We start from the raw sequence: 14,055 nt of genomic DNA, 5'->3' as shown, positions 1-14,055 counted from the left end.
AGCCCTGTTTAGGGAAGCTTTTACTGTTTAATAGGTTGTTGTATTTTGGTGTTTTGTTGGAAGGTGCCCAGAGTGGCTGGGGAAACCCAGACAGATGGGCGGGGCATAAATAATAAATTATTATTATTGGAAACTGGCAGCCCTCCAGAGCTTGTTGGACTACAACTCCCATGATGCCTTGCCGTTGCCGCGCTGCCTAATGGGAGTCGGAGTCCAAGGACGTCAAGAGGGCATGCAAATTCCCAGTCCCAAGAGCAACTTCGCTTTGCTCCACCAGGAGGCACTGTCACAAAGCTGAGGGGCAAGGGCCACTCCAGGAGCAGCTCGGTGGCCCAGGAATCATAGAGTTCATAGCACTGTTGGGCTGGAAGGGATCCCGAGGGTCATCCAGCCCAAACCGCTGCCGTGCAGGAGGTGGCAGAGCTACAGAATGCAGAGGTGCCCACGGGGTTGGAGGACTGGGGTTCTTTCTTACCCTGTTCTCCGTGAGGCCCAGCAGCAGTGCCACCTCCTTCATCTGCTCGGTGCTCAGATAATGCGTTTGTTGGAAGCTGCTCTCCAGGGCCCCCAGCTGAGAGGCAGAGAAGGGGACCCGGGGGCTTCGGTAGGGGGGCCGGGGGCCGCAGCCCGTCTGCTTCATCTCTGCAGGGAAGGGAGAAAACCCAGGTCAGGACCTCGAGCGCTGGGAGAATTGGCACAGGAAGCACCTGTGCCAATTTCCTGGGATACCTGTACCTTTATTTTATTTTTATTTATTTTCTAATTTTTATTTCAAACCCCCCCCCCAAAAATTACAAATCTCAAATTCAAAATCCACATTCATTTTTTAACAGAAGCCTATGACATAGATTACCTAAATTAAAATATATCTAATTGCTCTAGGCTTCCCTTTGCTATATGTAAATACAACGCAATTAACAAATTATAGTATATATATTTTTGTTTAAAAAAATTCAATTTTTTAAAATTGATTTTCACATAATTATAAACAAACACAAACATAAAGCATAACCTTATTAAAAATTACAGTTATTAACATTGTTAAGTGACTTCCTCGCTGAATTTCAGTGTATATCATTTTAACGGTTTTCCAAATCACAGTTCTTATAAAATTTAACTTGAAGATTAACATCCTTAAATCTTTTCATTTTGAAATTACATATATTAATTCATCACTTAACTTATATAACAAATTATAACAAGGATGTAACAAATTATATTATAAATGATATTATAGGTTCCCGTAAACCCCCCACTCCCAGGTGTGATCTCAATATTTTGCTTCTTCCATCTTGTTGCGTTGTTATAATTTAATAATTATTCAATTGATTCTTTTATTATTTCCTTGCTTACCCCTGCACGTTTTACACATTCTCTATTAATATTTCAATTTTTTCATGTATTCCTTCACTCCATCCCACTCTCTAATTATGGATACCTGTACCTTTAAAGGCCCTCCAGATGTTCACAGAATTGTAGAGTCGGAAGAGACCCCAATCCCCCTGCAATGGAAGAACCTTTCGCCCAATGCGGCACTCGAACCCAGGTCCCTGAGATTAAGAAGCTCATTGAGCCCTGCCAAGCTACAACTCCCATTAGCCTGAGAAAGCACAGCCAATAGCCAGGGAAGATGCGAGTTGTAGTTCAGTAATGCCTGAATTCCATATAGTAATGTATGGAAGTGAGAGCTGGACCATAAAGAAAGCTGATCGCCGAAGAATGGATGCTTTTGAATTATGGTGCTGGAGGAGACTCTTGAGAGTCCCACGGACTGCAAGAAGATCAAACCTCTCCATTCTGAAGGAAATCAGCCCTGAGTGCTCCCTGGAAGGACAGATCCTGAAGCTGAGGCTCCAAGACTTTGGCCACCTCATGAGAAGAGAAGACTCCCTGGAAAAGACTCTGATGTTGGGAAAGATGGAGGGCACAAGGAGAAGGGGACGACAGAGGACGAGATGGTGGGACAGTGTTCTCGAAGCTACCAACATGAGCCTGACCAAACTGCGGGAGGCAGTGGAAGACAGGAGGGCCTGGCGTGCTCTGGTCCAGGGGGTCACAAAGAGTCGGACACAACTAAACGACTAAACAACAACAATGCCTGAAGGGCCAGTAGTTCCCCATGCCTGCCTTTGGCCCATTCCTGGCAAAACTATCTGCCAACTTAAGTTTCTAGACCTCTTGGTTAACAATACCTCTGCAGACAGATAATGCAGGCAGCTATATGCATGCAGTAAAGGTAAAGGGACCCCTGACCATTAGGTCCAGTCGTGACTGACTCTGGGGTTGCGGCGCTCATCTTGCTTTACTGGCCGAGGGAGCCGGCGTACAGCTTCCAGGTCATGTGGCCAGCATGACCAAGCCGCTTCTGGTGAACCAGAGCAGCGCACGGAAACGCCGTTTACCTTCCCACTGGAGTGGTACCTATTTATCTAATTGCACTTTGATGTGCTTTTGAACTGCTAGGTTGCCAGGAGCAGGGACCGAGCAACGGGAGCTCACCCCGTCACGGGGATTCGAACCGCCAACCTTCTGATCGGCAAGTCCTAGGCTCTGTGGTTTAACCCACAGCACCACCCGCGTCCCTTTCATGCATACAGTAAGCGGGCACAAATATTACGTATTTTTCGCTCTATAAGACGCACCAGACCACAAGACGCACCTAGTTTTTGGAGGAGGAAAAGAAGAAAAAAAAATATTCTGAATCTCAGAAGCCAGAACAGCAAGAGGGATCGCTGCGCAGTGAAAGCAGCGATCCCTCTTGCTGTTCTGGCTTCTGGGATAGCTGCGCAGCCTGCATTCGCTCCGTAAGACGCACACACATTTCCCCTTACTTTTTAGGAGGGAAAAAGTGAGTCTTATAGAGCAAAAAATATGGTAGTTATCCATGCCAACAAACCCTAACAAATGCTTAGTCATGACAGGCCACAGTCTAACCACCGCGTAAGCTTTGCATAAGCGAATCAGGATAAATATTGACTAAACGGTTCACCCGGAGGAGCTCAAAACAACACCCATGTTTTATCCTGGCTCCTTCAGTGCAGCCCTGGGAGGCGAAGGAGGCACCTTTTTGGTGCTGAGGCCTTACTTGGAACGGAAGTGGGCTTGAAGTGGTTGCAGTGCATCCAGGTGTAGCCTTGAGAGGGGCTGCCCCATCTTGCTCCTTCTGCCGGCTCCTGTTGTGTCTCCCCTTCCCCTTCGGAGCCATCCTGGGCCAGAATGGAACGGATGGAGAAATCCGCCACTCGCTGGGTAGGCTTGGTCCTCTGCGGAACAAGGAGGTCCCAGCGGCTCGGATGATGCCACAGAGGCTGGGTCTGAGGGGCCAAAGTGGCAGCCCCCTCTCTGCTGACCAAGAGGGACAGGGGACGCCTCTCGGGACCGTCCAAGCTGGTGTTGGCCATTCGTCTCAAAGCTCCGATGGCGCCTTCCTGGGTGCGCTCAAAGCCGGCGGCTTCTGGGGGAGAGGCGAGGCGTGGAAAGAGCTGCCACTGCCTGGACCCCCCTCTATTTAAGAGCCAGGGGCTGGTGCAGAGAGACAGAGGGAGATTTGCGAGGGATTTACCTGGGACCAATCCAGAGGCCTGCTCCGGAGGGATAAGATCACCTGACGGGAGCCCAATCTGTCGGGGATGGAAGGCACCGAACCAGTTGCCAAAGTCTCCTGTTACAGGCGGAGGCGTTGAATGGGACACCTGATCTTCTAGGTCAAAAAGAAGTTTGTTGCAATCAGTGACAAATCCTCACCGCCCTCAGCTTTCTTTTGCCATTCATTTAGGAGCGGGGGTGGGGGGGAGAGATCTGGACCTGGAAGCCCTTCTCCTGAATCTGCTGCCGTCGAAAGATTCAGGAACAAAAAATTAAATAAAAAGAAAATAATTATTCGACACGGTTGATCTATGGAACTCGCTGCTGCAGGAGACGGCCACCTGGCTTAAAAAGGGGATTGGACAAATTCATGAAGGTGTAATAAATGAAAATCTGCCCTTATTCCCTTATGGGGGGACACAAGAGCCCTTATAGAGTCCTTTGTAGGTTCTCCATTGGTCAGAGAAAATAACAAGAGGCCAACCAGAGAATACTGAGAAGCAAAGCAGCTCGTAAGCCTGATCTTTATTGAGATGTGCTCCCCTTCACATGCAGGAAAGGAGGACCCCGAACAAAGGTGTGCCCCCCCCCCCTTATATAGACATTTTAAATTGACCGCCCTGCAGTCCAAGACCACCCCCAGAAACATCATACATACACCACAGAAGGGATGTAGCTCAAGACCACCACCCCAGATACATCATACCTACATCACAGAAAGAGCTGTCTACAACAGAAATCTGAGTGCATTGTTTATCTTCTGTCTGGCAGGTTACCTGTTAATGTTCACTTGATTGGATTACCAGGACAGTCTTTTGTAGTGATAAATACTTAGTTCCTGAGCCAGGTCACAGGCTCACCCTATTCATACACAGACATACCCTTAAGACAGGATTTGTGAACGAAAAGACAATGGGAAGGCTTTTCCATTTTCCTTCGACCCTGCAGAGAAATATTTGAGGTCAATTTAGGAGGGACAAAATGGTTTCAGGACTTTTCTGTGGGGTTTCAGACAGGTGGTTTATATATGCCGTTATGAACATTTATCTTTCTATTTTTTATTTCAAAGGCTATCGGGAGAAACAGTTGTGCTTCTGAACACCAGTTGCTGGAAACCACAGGAAGGGAGAGTTGGTCTTGTGTTCGAATTCTGCACGCATATGGTTGACCACTGTGAGAACAGGATGCTGGGCCCTTGGGCCCTTGGCCTGATCCAGTTGGCTTTTCTTGTGCTCTTTCAGTAGTGCAGCAAACAGCACTCTCCACATGCTCCAAGATAGCCACTTCTTTTTTTAAAATGTATTTTTATTAAAGATTTCCTTGGTTTACAAAAGTATGTGCAATATCTCTCTCTCTCTCTTTTTCTCCAAGTAACATGGATCAGTTTCATTTGTCGAGACATTAGGAAGAAGAGGGGGAAAGAGGTTGGGGGGGGAGATGGGTGGGGGTGGCGATGTTTCTATTATATTTAATATATGTGGGGTTTTGTGTCAGCATCACTTGTGCAGGTTCTCTGCTGTTCGCATGTGTTCCTTTGGTGGTGAGAGAGGTTGGGGTTGGACTAGGGTGTGGTTGTTCATTTGTGGTTGGCTGTGGTGGTCTTTGTTTTCGTGTGTGAGTGGGGTGGGTGGGTGTTTTGGATCAGGTTAGCCATACTGATCTGTATGCTGTTGGTGGATTTTTGTCGTTGTCTTGTTGGGCTGTGTATGTGATAAAGGGGAGCGAAGGCGTCTTCTTCTGTTTGTCCCCATGTCAGTTTCAGTTTATTGGTTAATTTTTCTAGTAGGGCTGTTTCTCATACTATTTGGTACCCTTGGTCCATGCTTACTCCTGACAGGTCTCTCCAGTGTCTGGTTATGATGTTTATAGCTGCTGAAAGTAGGTGGGTTATGTGTTCTTTGTGGTGCAACAAGATAGGCACTTCGATTGCCTCTGGGGGACCACAGCCAAGTCTTGGCACCCAGGAAAGGTTCTGGAGCCCAGAACCCAGGGCTTGTGTTCAAGACAGGTTTTCCTCATGTGGCCTGTGAAGCTGAGGAAGAATCACAGAAGGGACCCACAGACACCATCTTGTCCAACCCCCTGCAATGCAGGAATATGAATCTGGCCCTGACATGGATCGCTCAGGGATGCCTCAATGGAGTTTTAAAAGCACTGAGACAAAGCCTTCAGGAGAGGTCAAAACAAAAAAAATTCCTTCCAGTAGCACCTTAAAGACCAACTAAGTTAGTTCTTGGTATGAGCTTTCGTGTGCATGCACACTTCTTCAGATACACTGAAACAGAAGTTGCCAGATCCTTCTATATAGTGAGAAGGTGGGGAGGGGTATTACTCAGAAGGGTGGTGGGAACGGGTGATTGGCAGATAGCTGTGATGAGCCTGTTGACGACTCTTAACGACTGCAATAGGTCTTACAGGAAAAAGCAAGGGGTGAGAAGGTGAAAAATGGCTTTGTCATGTATAATGAGATAAGAATCCAATGTCTTTGTTCAGACCAGGTCTCTCCATGGTTTTAAGTTTGGTAATGAGTTGCAATTCAGCAGCTTCTCTTTCCAGTCTATTTCTGAGGTGTATTTCAGGAGAGGTGTAATGGAGACTGTGAATCCTTTGGATAAAACTGGCAGCCAATATATACAGGGGACAATATTTTGTTTTTAAAATAATTTTTTACTGAATGATTTTATGTTACAAAGAACATTACAACCATACTACCACTAAATATAATTGAGAAATAAAAATTACATACGTCAATATTTAGTTTGTTATTTGTTATTTACCGTCTTATTTCCTCCCAAACATTCCATACAAAAACACACATATGTACAGACACACACACACAAAATAAACGATAATAATGAAAGTAAATATTTCCCCCCCTTTTATCTTACAAAAAATTTTCTTCAGTTTTGACTTCCTGTCAAGTCCCTTCGCATATGTTTTTATCTTACAATCGAATGTACCCAAAACAATAAACCTTTCTATATAAATTTTCCAATACATCCTGAAAACATAATCAATCCTTAATTGTTATCCACCTCCTTTTACTCGCTTTATCATTCGAATGCTAGCACGGAGTCAAAACTATTATTGTATTTTTGAACATATCTTCTATAACCATCCCATTTCCCCGCAAATTTTTGCTTTGAGTTTCCTCCGAGTTTGCTAGTCAATTGAGCCATCTCCTGTAATTAGATTTGCCAATCTCCTGTAATTAGATTTGCCAGTCTGTTATGTTCGGAGCCTCGTGATCTTTCCATCAGGGGACAATATTTTGAACTGGGTCCAGTAATTAATTGGCAACCAGAGCAACAATGCGGGAGTTTCGAATGTAGCCTTATGAGGCTTTGCCCTCGGGTGGGAAAAATATTGCGCCCGGGAAAGGGAAAACGGGCATTCACAGACACTCAAGGAATAGTTTCGGAGAAAAAGCTTTATTTCTACCATCCGTGAACTGGTAGAAGGAGCAAGTGTGATAGTTCACAAAAACGTGCACAGGTTCACAGTCATGTGCACAGAGTATATATTCCCCTTCTAGTTCCCTCCCCTTTCTCCTCCCTCAGGAGTCCTGCCCATGAGTCAGTGGCGTAGCGTGGGGGGTGCAGGGGGGCCGGCCGCACCGGGCGCAACATCTGGGGGTTAGGGCTAGGGGGCGCAAATCCACGGGTTGGGGGTGCAAATCCACGGGTTAGGGGGCACAAATTACTTGCCTTGCCCCGGGTGCTGACAACCCACGCTACGCCACTGCCATGAGTTCCTCTGAGCATGAACAGAAAGCTCCCCTGTCTTGGGACTCTTTTGGACTCTTGGCGCCCTTCCCAGGAAAGGGGGGTGAGAGCCAAGGGGTCGCGGAGCCCTGGTGGTTCAGCATGTCCAAAATGTTGCAACCGAATGAGATAAGATTCAGTTCCCAGGCCTGCTCTGACAGAGTCTATTCATTAGCTTTTTGAAGTAACATTTTGCCTAGCACAGCATCTTGTGAGAAAAGCAGAGAAGAGCAGAGAAAAGCTGTCTTGGATTTTTAGAAGGCAAAAGGAATTTTGGACAGTTTTGAGGCCTGGGGTGATTATTGAGGGGGGGGGTTTACTTCAGGCCCAGGTGGGGTCACCTGTCCTCACCTTCCTTCAGAATGCCTGACCCCAGCACAGCAGCCCTCTCTGGGCCAGCTGAAAGTTTCCAATGTGGAGCGAGCTGTAATATCTTACAGAGTAACCCTAACCATGGCCACACCTACACTTAAAGGAATATGAATCACAGAATCTTAGAATTGGAAAGGGACCCAGGGGTCATCTAGTCCAACCCCCTGCAATGCAGGAATCTCTGCTAACGGAATCAATCAATCAATCAATCAATCAATGCCGGAATCTCAGCTAACAGAATCAATCAATCAATCAATCAATCAATCAATCAATGCAGGAATCTCAGCTAAAGCATCCATGACAGATGGCCACCCAAGCTCTGCTCATCTGACTTCAAACAGTCATGGCTTTCCCCCAAAGAATTCTGGGAGCTGTAGTTTGTGGAGGGTGCTAAGAGTTGTTTAAAAAAGGTAAAGGACCCCTGACAGTTAAGTCCAGTCGCGAACGACTCTGGGGTTGCGGCGCTCATCTCGCTTTACTGGCTGAGGGAGCCAACTTTTGCAAACAGTTTTCTGGGTCATGTGGCCAGCCTGACTAAGCCGCTTCTGGCGAACCAGAGCTGCGCATGGAAACACCATTTACCTTCCCGCCGGAGCGGTACCTATTTATCTACTTGCACTTTGATGTGCTTTCAAACTGCTAGGTGGGCAGGAGCAGGGACCGATCAACGGGAGCTCACCCCGTCGTGGGGATTCGAACCGCCGACCTTCCGATCGGCAAGTCCTAGGCTCTGGGGGTTAACCCACAGCGCCACCTGTGGTTTCCCCGCAAAGAATTCTGGGAGCTGTAGTTCGTGGAGGGTACTGAGAGTTGGTAAGGTAAAGGTAAAGGGACCCCTGACCATTAGGTCCAGTCCTGACTGACTCTGGGGTTGCAGCGCTCATCTCGCTTTATTGACCAAAGGAGCCAGCGTACAGCTTCCGGGTCATGTGGCCAGCATGACTAAGCCGCTTCTGGCGAACCAGAGCAGCACACGGAAATGCCATTTACCTTCCCGCCAGAGCGGTACCTATTTATCTACTTGCACTTCGACGTGCTTTCGAACTGCTAGGTTGGCAGGAGCAGGGACCGAGCAACGGGAGCTCACCCCGTCGCGGGGATTCGAACCGCCGAACTTCTGATCAGCAAGTCCTAGGCTCTGTGGTTTAACCCACAGTGCCACCTGCGTCCCCTGAGAGTCGGTAGGAGGCCCCAATTCTCCTCCCAGAGCTACAGTTTGCAGAGTGGTTTAACAATCAAGCCCTCTTCATGGGAAACTGTGGGGATTGTAGCTCTGGGAGGGGAACGGGGGGGGGGGTGTCTCCCAACAACTCTCAGCACCTTCGGAAACCAGAGCTCCCAGAATTCTTTGGGGCAAAGTGCTTTAAATGCATGGTGCGAACGTGGTCCATTCCACTCACTTCTGAGCGAGTCCTATCGAGTTCAGAGGGGCTTCCTTCCAGGTGAGTAGGGTGACGATTCCAGCCCCAGTCTGGATCAAAGCTGTCAACTTACAGATTTGAAAATAAGGGACCAGCAGCCTCGAAAATAAGGGATCAGCAGCCAAAATAAGGGATTTTCCAAGCACAGGTATGTTCAACTTCTGAGCCCCTCCAAGCCAAAGGCAGAAAGCCCAGCCAGCAGCCAAACGAAGCCTCAAGCGGTGGTTCCCACAGCGCAGCAACCCGGCAAAGGGGATGCAGCAAGGAAAACCACCGTCACCTCTCCGCTGGGAAGCGCTGAGCAAAGGCGAGTCCCCAGGCAACGCGGCCGATTTGATCGGCACAAGGCATGCAAGCTCCACCCCCCAGTCGTTCTTAGACTCCTTATTGGTTGAGCAATGCAGCCAAGCAACACAGTTGGAGCCTCCCTCCTCCCTGGCCGGCAGGGAGGGAGGGAGAGGAGCTGCTTCCTTTGAAACCCGGGAAATTTAAGGGACATCATCAATAAGGGACAGCAGCGGGACACAGCGCTGGGATAAGGGACTGTCCCACCAAATAAGGGACGGTTGACAGCTATGGTCTGGATGTCGTAACAGAAGCAAGATCCGCTTGTGCGCAGTGGCACCACCACAGAGCAACCACGGCAAGGAATCTCCATGTGCGCACACACTCTCCTCTGTGCACAGAAAGGTGCCTTCTCCTAAGTCAGACCTATTGGTCCATCTAGTCCAGTGCTGTCTACACTGACTGGCAGCAGCTATTGAGGGTTTCTGACAGAGCTCTCTCCGAGTCCTACCAGGGGAAGCCGGGGATTGAACCCTGGACAAAACAGCTGCTCTACCACCCAGCTACAGCCCTACTCAAGCCACTTGCAGAAGTTGCAAAGAGCACCCCGTTTCCACCTGGTTTATTTCACGGATGTTTCCTTACCAAACAGAAGCAGGTAATAATAATAATAATAATAATAATAATGATGATGATGATGATGATGATGATGATTTATTTATATCCCGTCCACCCCAGCCGAAGCCAGGCTCAGAGCGGCTAACAACAGTAAAAATAACACTGTTTACATAAAATCACCATCAATGAATTGAAATACATTCTAAAATCAATTCATTCTAAAATCAATTCAAAATCAAATTGATGGCAACCATTGGGCTAGAGTTCTGTGAGGATTGCCGAAGGAGGGGGTCAGGCTGTGCCTTGGCCAAAGGCCTGGTGGAACAGCTCTGTCTCGCAGGCCCTGCGGAAAGATGTCAAGTCCTGCAGGGCCCTAGTCTCTTGTGACAGAGCGTTCCACCAGATCGGGGCCACGGCCGAAAAAGTCCTGGCTCTGGTCGAGGCCAGCCTAACCTCCCTGTGGCCCAGGACCTCCAAGATGTTTTTATTTGAAGACTGTAAGGTTCTCTGTGGGACATACAAGGAGAGGCGGTCCTGTAGGTACGAGGGTCCTAGGCCGTATAGGGCTTTAAAGGTTAAAACCAGCACCTTAAACCTGATCCTGTACTCCACCAGGAGCCAGTGCAGCTGGTATAAAAAGGTAAAGGTACCCCTGCCCGTACGGGCCAGTCTTGACAGACTCTGGGGTTGTGCGTCCATCTCACTCAAGAGGCCGGGGGCCAGCGCTGTCCGGAGACACTTCCGGGTCACATGGCCAGCGTGACAAAGCTGCATCTGGCGAGCCAGCGCAGCACACGGAAACGCCGTTTACCTTCCCGCTGGTAAGCGGTCTTTATTTATCTACTTGCACCCGGGGGTGCTTTCGAACTGCTAGGTTGGCAGGCGCTGGGACCGAGCAACGGGAGCGCACCCCGCCGCGGGGATTCGAACCGCCGACCTTTCGATCGGCAAGCCCTAGGCACTGAGGCTTTTACCCACAGCGCCACCCGCGTCCCTGCAGCTGGTATAGCACTGGATGAATGTGATCCCGTGGCAAAGACTCCGTAAAGAGCCTCGCCGTGGCATTCTGCACCTGCTGGAGTTTCTGGGTCAGCTTCAAGGGCAGCCCCACGTAGAGCGAGTTACAATAATCAAGCCTGGAGGTGACCGTCGCGTGGATCACAGTGGCTAGGTCAGGGCGAGAGGGGTAAGGAGCCAACTGCTTAGCTTGGCGGAGATGAAAAAATGTCGCCTTTGTAAGAGCCCAGGGGGTTATAGCTGTTCTTCTTTGACCCCGTATCTCTTACTCCCTCTTCTCAGTGCTTCCCTCCTCCCTTACCCATAGTGTCCTTGTCACCCTGAATCATATTTCCAAAGAGGCTCCCGTTACCTCCGCCGGTTCCCTGGTTCCCAAGGCGTTGTCAGGAGAAAGCCTGATCCAGCCTCCGGTTCTAGGATTAAGGATCCAGAAGGGAAACAAAAGGAAACCAGGAAAAGAGCACAATTAACTAATTACCTCCCCTCCTCCTAATCCCTAGTTAAGGAGCGGCGGGTAACCCAATCTTAGTTGCACCCTGGTTACACAATTAAGCTCCCGGGAAACCAGCTAAAACCAGGTAAACATCTGTGTTAGAAGTCCATCTGACTGGCAGAAAAATGGGCAGAAAAAGACTGGCAGAAGGGGGGAAACCCCAGCTGAACGCTGGCACACAACAAAATGGAAATTTCAGAAATTTGAGAATAAGAAGCAGAGGGAGAAGGCAGACTTGAATTTAAGTGATTGAATTAACCCCCAATTCGACCACGTGGAAGACATTTTCTTTTCTGAAGAAAATCCCCTTTCTTCTGCAAGTTTTTCCTCTCTCGGTCTGAACTCATCACATCATGGAATTATGGGGGGAAAGCTGCAGAACGCAACATTGGCTACATAATTGAGCTTCCCTGAGTATCTTAGCTTTCACTTAAAAAAACACAGAGGGTGTTTCTAGGCCTTGTAGTTGCAGATATTATTGGAAGCAGGCCAACCGAGTCCTAGAAGACATAAAGAAAGGCTGAATGAGATCGGCAGTTTTTAAAATGATGGGTTTCATATCCTTCGTAGCTCTGACCTCACCTCGCACTGTGTGACTAATAGAAGATTAATTTATGCAAAACAGTAAAAACCGCAGACTGAAAAACAGCATGTGCATTTCCATACTACGTTTTAGAGGGAGAGCCACGTTGCAAAGAGTCGAGATCGAGAGTGGGTCCAGCGATCAAGAAGGCAGCTTCTGCACGTGCTGTTGAAGTGAGGGGCAGATGGGACTCACCCATCTGGGAAGCGAGACCCTCTGGACATGGGTAGGCAAACTAAGGCCTGGGGGTCAGATCCGGCCCAATCACCTTCTCAATCTGGTCCGCGGACGGTCCGGGAATCAGCATGTTTTTACATGAGTAGAATGTGTGCTTTTATTTAAGATGCATCTCTGGGTTATTTGTGGGGCACAGGAATTCGTTCATTCCCCCCCCCCAAAAAAAAATATAGTCCGGCCCCCACAAGGTCTGAGGGACAGTGGACTGGCCCCCCTGCTGAAAAAGTTTGCTGACCCCTGCTCTAGGAAGCTAAACCTCATTGTGAGATATATTGGGGGGGGGGGGGAGAAGGTTGAGGAGTCTTCATTGGCGATCACTTGTAGCCAAGTAAGATTGTCTTTCATGAACACAGCCTTAACAGTGAGTCCATGACTGTGGAGGCCAATTCTGGATCCACACGTCCTTCCACAGTGGGGACATTGGTTTCTGGGCGGGAGTTGATCACGGTGAGGGGTTTGCCAAGTGTGACTTCCTCTTAGCGCGTTTCTCCCTTGCGTCCTGAGTTCTAGCGTCTTCAAAGCCCATGACACCTTTGGTAAAGGTTCTCCAACTGGAGCACTCACAGGCCAGTGTTTCTCAGTGGTCGGTGTTTATATTACATTTTTTAAGATTTGCTGAGAAGGGAGCCCCTCTAAGAGGAGCAAAACCTCCTTGTAAGATATCTTTGGGAGACCCTACACAAATCCAGAGTAGAGTCCCTAACACGGTTGGACGGCGCCTTGTACGCCTCCTTCCGGCAACTCCTGCAGCCAAGCTGGTGCCAAACACATTGCTCTGCTTTCCCTTGGACCAGCAAGGCCAAGAGGGTTGTGGGTTTTTTTGTCGTCTGGAAAGCCCAGGACCTCCAGACACACTGCCCAGGCTTGCGGTTTGACTTCACCCCCCACCCCAGGCACACTCCATTCTCCCTCGAGACAGACAAGGCTGGCAGGGCTTGTACCCCAACAGCTGTTGAAGTGCCAAAGGTCCCTCCCTCCTCATATACAGTAAAGGTAAAGGACCCCTGACAGTTAAGTCCAGTCGTAGATGACTCTGGGGTTGCGGTGCTCATCTCACTTTATTGGCCAAGGGAGCTGACGTTTGTCCGCTGAAATAAATATTTAATTGCCTCCCCAAGGGGCCCCTGCCTCAGAAGGAGGACCAGGACCTTGGAAGGAGCGCAAATGAAGGCTCTGTACCGGTCGGGAAAAGACAGAGACCACACCAGGATTTGGAAAAAGCAAAGCCTGATCTTTATTGAAAGAACAGAAAAAAACAACACAAAAAAACTGTTGCAACAGGGTCCCTGCTCGCGCAATGAAACAGAGTCAGAGACCCCGAACAAAAGGAGCGCCTTGATTCTTATACCTTTTGATTTTCATTCAGATCAATAGCAGGAGATGGGGGGAAGCAATATGAGGGGTGTGAAGAGTGGATTAGCATAAGGTGAGCAGGATGTTGAAAGACTTTCTGGAGGTGTCAATTTCCTGTGTTACCGGACAATCCGAGGGCTCTCTTGGACAAACGAAGACACCGACCAGAGCAAGTTAGAGCAAAACAGCAGCCAGTAGGCTTGGTCTTTATTAAGGAAAAACTGTCGCGACAGGGCTCCCACCGTCCACGAAGTGAAGCAAGATGGAAGCCCCGAACAATGGAAGACCCTAACTTTTATTAACCACTAATCCCCTTGACCACACCCA

The 14,055-nt window shown here is 48.7% G+C and overlaps 1 protein-coding gene across 1 annotated transcript; it reads right to left on the bottom strand.

Moving 5' to 3' along the window:
- Positions 1-271: 271 nt before the first annotated feature.
- LOC114603097 (homeobox protein MSX-1-like) lies at positions 272-3,479 on the bottom strand. The gene is made up of 2 exons (XM_077932621.1): positions 3,086-3,479; positions 272-642 (listed from the first exon to the last, which is right to left on the bottom strand). The coding sequence occupies exons 1-2, from the start codon at positions 3,399-3,401 to the stop codon at positions 287-289; spliced, it is 672 nt and encodes a 223-aa protein (XP_077788747.1). The 5' UTR covers positions 3,402-3,479; the 3' UTR covers positions 272-286.
- Between the last annotated feature and the right edge of the window lie 10,576 nt (positions 3,480-14,055).

This window comes from Podarcis muralis, chromosome 7, assembly GCF_964188315.1.
Source record: "Podarcis muralis chromosome 7, rPodMur119.hap1.1, whole genome shotgun sequence".
In the NCBI taxonomy this organism is placed as follows: domain Eukaryota; kingdom Metazoa; phylum Chordata; class Lepidosauria; order Squamata; family Lacertidae; genus Podarcis; species Podarcis muralis.
Note: the sequence above shows the minus strand (reverse complement) of the source record. Positions and strands in the feature narration are given on the sequence as shown.

Excerpts from the sequence above, each read along its gene's own strand:
- LOC114603097 (XM_077932621.1), bottom strand. The coding sequence starts at position 3,401 with ATGGCCAACACCAGCTTGGACGGTCCCGAGAGGCGTCCCCTGTCCCTC. Across the intron at positions 643-3,085 it reads CAAGCCCACTTCCGTTCCAA|AGATGAAGCAGACGGGCTGC; the intron begins GTAAGGCCTCAG and ends CCTTCCCTGCAG.